The 4,949-nt window shown below is 29.8% G+C and overlaps 1 protein-coding gene across 1 annotated transcript; it reads left to right on the top strand.

The window, feature by feature from the left end:
* Positions 1–2,998, top strand: LOC111617193 (interaptin-like; the record flags this gene model as incomplete). The annotated part of the gene is made up of 3 exons (XM_023358522.1): positions 1–121; positions 686–897; positions 2,747–2,998. Coding segments are annotated over exons 1-3 (480 nt in total), but the record flags the coding sequence as incomplete, so codon positions are not given.
* Between the last annotated feature and the right edge of the window lie 1,951 nt (positions 2,999–4,949).

Below are 4,949 nucleotides of genomic sequence, written 5' to 3'. Positions count from 1 at the left end.
CTTACTTGTATTAGAATTGTATTATAGTAAATTTTACCAATTAATGTAATAAATGACTTTTATAGAGATTAGAGTATTAATTTTTATTAGACATGTTACTGAAGTATGGAAAACTTTACTAGTAAGAAAAGCTTATTTTTTTATGTTTAGTTTTCAAAAATTGAAGTTTTGTTGTTAAAACGTTTAATTTTCTCAATTTATTTAAGTGGTTTTTGAAATAAAAATTTTTTAATGTTTCAATTAAATATTTAAGGTTTTCATAACAAATGCCTGCTGGATGAGAAACCAATAGAAAATAATTATTACTTATAGATTATTCAACATTTAAATTAAAGGAAAATTGAAAATAAATTTAGAAAAATATTTTTAATGTTTAATTCAACTTTATTTATTGTAAATTTAATATAAATATTCAGTACATTTTATCTAACAATTACATAACTTGTAGCAATTAATAAAAAAATTTAGTATATGAATTTAGCATTTTAATATGGAGAGTCTGTGCACTTAAGTATTTTGAATGCTCTTTTCATAAAAAATATAAAGTATCTAGATTGCTAGTATTGCTTTTTTATAGTATTGCTTTTTTAACTGTAACATTGTAAAAGATAAATCTATAATGAATAGGTTATGTAAAATTTTTTAATTAAAACAATTATTAGTAAAATTTTTTTTTATATTTTAGCATCTTTGGAAAAAACAAATTTAAAAGCAAAACAACAATTTCAAACTCTTCAAATGTGTGAAGAACAATTTACTAAAAGATGTGAAAAATATGAATCTATAATTCAAGATAATCAGAAACATAAATTAAAAGTAATGCAAGAAAATGAAAATCTTAAAATCAGCATAGAAGAATTAAAAACTGCTTTAGCAATAGCTGTTAATGATGGAAAGGTAACTGTATTTTTACTTTTCTGGCTGTTATAGAACATAATATACAACAAGTATGGTGATTGGTCAAATTTTGGCTTTTATGAGTTTTTGCATTTCTAAACATTTGATACTTCCTCAGCTCAAAAATGTAAAAACTAAGTACAGGGTGATTCAAAAGTCACAGAAATTTTGAAAAATTAATAACTCACAAACTATTTACAGTAAGATGATGCGATTTTCACAGAAATGCTGAGAAAGAAACTGGAATTTTTTATGTGTAATAAGAATTTTAGTACCAAAATAGTTACATTTCTTGCCATAGATGGCACTTGATAAGATTACATAATTTGTGAAGTTGTTACTAGAGCTTACACTAAGAACATTTTTATTTTTTTATTTTTACTTTAACAAATTTACAAATGATTTCAGTTTTTTACAGTGCCATCTATGGCAAGAAATGTAACTATTTTGGTACTAAAATTCTTATTACACCTAAAAAATATCCCTCTTCTTTCTAAGCATTTCTGCAAAAACTTCATCATCTTACTGTAAATAGTTTGTGTTATTAATTTTTTAAAATTTCTGTGACTTTTGAATTACCCTGTACTTACAAAATTCTGTGTTTGTTTGTTTGTGTGTGCGTGTGTGTGTGTGTTTGTCAGCATCTGTTTTATATTATATCTCAACTGAATGAATCAAAAACTTTGAAAATTGACAAGGTTATTTATTTCTATGTATGGGACATTGTTACTATTAAATTTTGACAATTAAAAGACCAGGGTGGAGAGATAGAGAAAGGTGTCATATTTGAGTTGAGTCAGACTTGATGAAATTTTACTTATTGTTGGCATTTATAATATATTTAAAAACTCATTTCTACCCTAAAAATTAAGCTTTTAGTCTTTTTATAACAATTAATAATATAAAAATTATTTATTAAATAAAAAATCTTATAACAGATAGCACCACACACAATTTTAACTTTGAGCTCATATCTTAGTGTTTTTTAAGCTTAAATATTCTTTTAAATAGAGAATTTTACCATAATGAAACAATATTACTATTGTAGCCGAACGATAAATAATTGACTCCCAAAGGATAATTCGGCATTGATATAATTTATTAACAAAATTTCCAGACTCCAAATAGGCAAATACCGATACTTAAAACTAGGTTGTACAATACTAAGTATGAACTCTCGTCCCGACACAGCACATGGATCCCACGTTCAGCCGACAATAGAATCTTAGTCTAGCTTAAATCTAACTTAACTAATTACTTTAAACCTAGGGCCCAAAAATTTAGAGAAAGAGAGAAAACGAAAAATCATAAAAAATTGAGAATACAAGGGGTGACTGGTCAAAAGAGAAAAAACCTCAGATCCTTCACGTAACGACTTCCTTTTTTCCTAGCTTGTCCTAACGTGTCCTCGCTCCACTCCGGTCTCGTCCCGAACTCCCTCTCTTCCTGTTCGGACCTCCTTTTTGTCCACTTAGTCCGTCACCCCCTTCGACCAATCAAGCGTCAGCCCCTATTGTCTAACACAGATCGGACCACATGGTTTAACCAACCACATCATACTTAAGTAAACAAAGGCCAGAAGTGGGGTTTTTCCGTAAGACGTGGTCACAAGTAATGAAGAGAAAGGAAAAACATAAGAAACATGGCTTAACAAAGTCACACTATTTTAAGCTTTGTTGTTATTTAAATTTTATATCTTAGTATAATTGAAAATTATTAGGCTTTCTTCCTTGTCCCCTTAACCCCCTTTTCAAATGCTGGAAAAGTCAAGAAAGATTTTTTTCAGCTTTCTTAATAACAGATAATTTCTTAAAAACTTGCCTTTTTATAATAATTTATTTTATTTTAGGGTTTACAGTTTAAAACAAAAATTGATGAAATGTCTTTAGAAATAAATGAACTAAAAAAAGGAAATGAAGAAAAACAAAAAGAACTGGAAAAATTAAACTTATTAAATTTAGAATTGGAACAAAAACATACTGTATTTCAAACGAACATTGAAAAATTAGAAAAAATGGTACAACATTTGGAAACTGAGAAGAAGGCATTAATAGTAATGAATGCTGAATTAGAGAAGAAAGTATCAAAAATTGAGAGAGAGGTTAGAAATATTTTATGATAAATTAAAATTAATTATTGAAATTNGTTTATAATGTAAAAAATCAATGTGAAGCATGTCTTCTATGTTGTTCATATTTTCTCTGTATCCCAGTCACACTAGGATTGTTAATTATTGGCAAATGTATTTAATGTAATGCTGACCAAATAGATGTGTACAAAATTTCCAACTCTCTACTACTGACAGAGGTCTACTTGGGTTGAAAGAATGCAAAAATCTGAAGAATTTATTCCTTTCAACTCAGCTTACTAATCCAGAATGGAATTCTACTGTATAATTTCACAGAAAAAATCCTTAATGCTTGAATTCTTTTGGCATTCATTTGAAAAACTATTAAATCAGTCTATATAAAAACTAAATGATGGTTTTATATGATAAAATATACTTTATAAAATTTCGTTAAAATTAATATTTCAATCAGTAACACAAATAATTTATACAGTAAAATCTGGAAAGATGGAATTTCAGGGAACATTAAAAAATTTCAGGATTAGGTTTTACTAGGCAGGCTGGAACAAAATCGTTACTGCATCAAAATGTGAACACACAATCTAGACGTATTATTTTCAGGATCGTCGAGAGGGTGGAAATTTGGGATTTTTCCCTGGCTCATTGAAAATTTAGGACCTTTAGTGATTTCTACCTCTATAAAATAACGTTATTTCTACTAACAGAAAATAAAATCTTTAAGACTGATTGATTTTTATTAATAAAGAAACATTCTACATACTTCATTTCGAAAAACAACAGATTAAGTGGGCCCGCTCTATCCCAGGGCTCCATACAAACTGGACGGCCCTGATTAATTCGTTTGCATCAGAAGATTTTATATAGTTAATCTGGGCCTCCTGCTCCTAATCTTTCTATATCTTTCATCTATCTAACTCCATACTCGAGATTAGGAAAAGACGGACGGATGACAGTTTTTAATTACGATATTTTGTGCCTAGAACACGTGTATTTTTTATCACAAACATACTATTCTATTACTGTTGTATGTTAAAATTTTGCCGCCAAAGATAAAATTTTTACTTAGGATCGGACTATTATTTATTTTTGAATTAATTTACCAAAACTCCATTTATTTACTATGTCGGCTGGTCGGAGAAATTCATCGGTAATTTTTAAAAAAAATTGTTCGAGAAAGCAGGTCCGAATAGCAGTTACAGTATGTAGGTCACGGAAGCTGTCTGGCAGTGTGCGTGACGAAAATACTGTAATTGACACACGTACAACCCCGCACGCCGTCACATGACGGGAAGTTAATTTTTAGTGGCATGGGTTTCCTGCGCTTTATAGAAAGTTTCTGATTAGTTTATTCGATTGATGAACGTTAATTATTTTATTTAAATTTAAAATTTCGGAGAGCATAAAGATACTGTATCAAACCCTATTCGAGTTAACGGCCGGATGGTCGAGAGGTTAAAATGGCAGCCTACCACTCACGGGGAGACGAGATCGAACACGCCGGGTCGAAGAATTCCAGGAATTTTTCGGGGACGGTCCATCCCGATATGTCGGGTTCCGTTCGCAGCACGAGGCTGCCCCATCATAGGCCCGATCGAACCTAAAATACAGGGCCGGCGTGACCTTTTGCGGGGCCTGGTTCAAAAATTTTACGGGGCCAGAATGCACATTCAAATCCTATACTTAAATTTCACAATAAGGAATTATTTATTATAAGTACAAAGGATGTTACATATATTTTTTGTAAAATGAATATTACATAATTTTTTTGCTTTTTTCGCCGCAAAATCTTTGATTACGCCATAAAACTAGGGTTTCTCATTTCCCGGTCTTTTGCTTGTCCTGGGATTCCGGGATAAAAGTGAACTGTTTCCCGGGATAGAATCAATTATTTTTAAGGTATACAAAATATCTTGAAATTAAATGATATAATTATTTTTCATTTTTTAAAGTAATTTTAAAGTTC

The sequence above is a fragment of the Centruroides sculpturatus genome, unplaced genomic scaffold (genome assembly GCF_000671375.1).
Source record: "Centruroides sculpturatus isolate CEXI.00-Female unplaced genomic scaffold, Cexi_2.0 scaffold5101, whole genome shotgun sequence".
In the NCBI taxonomy this organism is placed as follows: domain Eukaryota; kingdom Metazoa; phylum Arthropoda; class Arachnida; order Scorpiones; family Buthidae; genus Centruroides; species Centruroides sculpturatus.
Note: the sequence above shows the minus strand (reverse complement) of the source record. Positions and strands in the feature narration are given on the sequence as shown.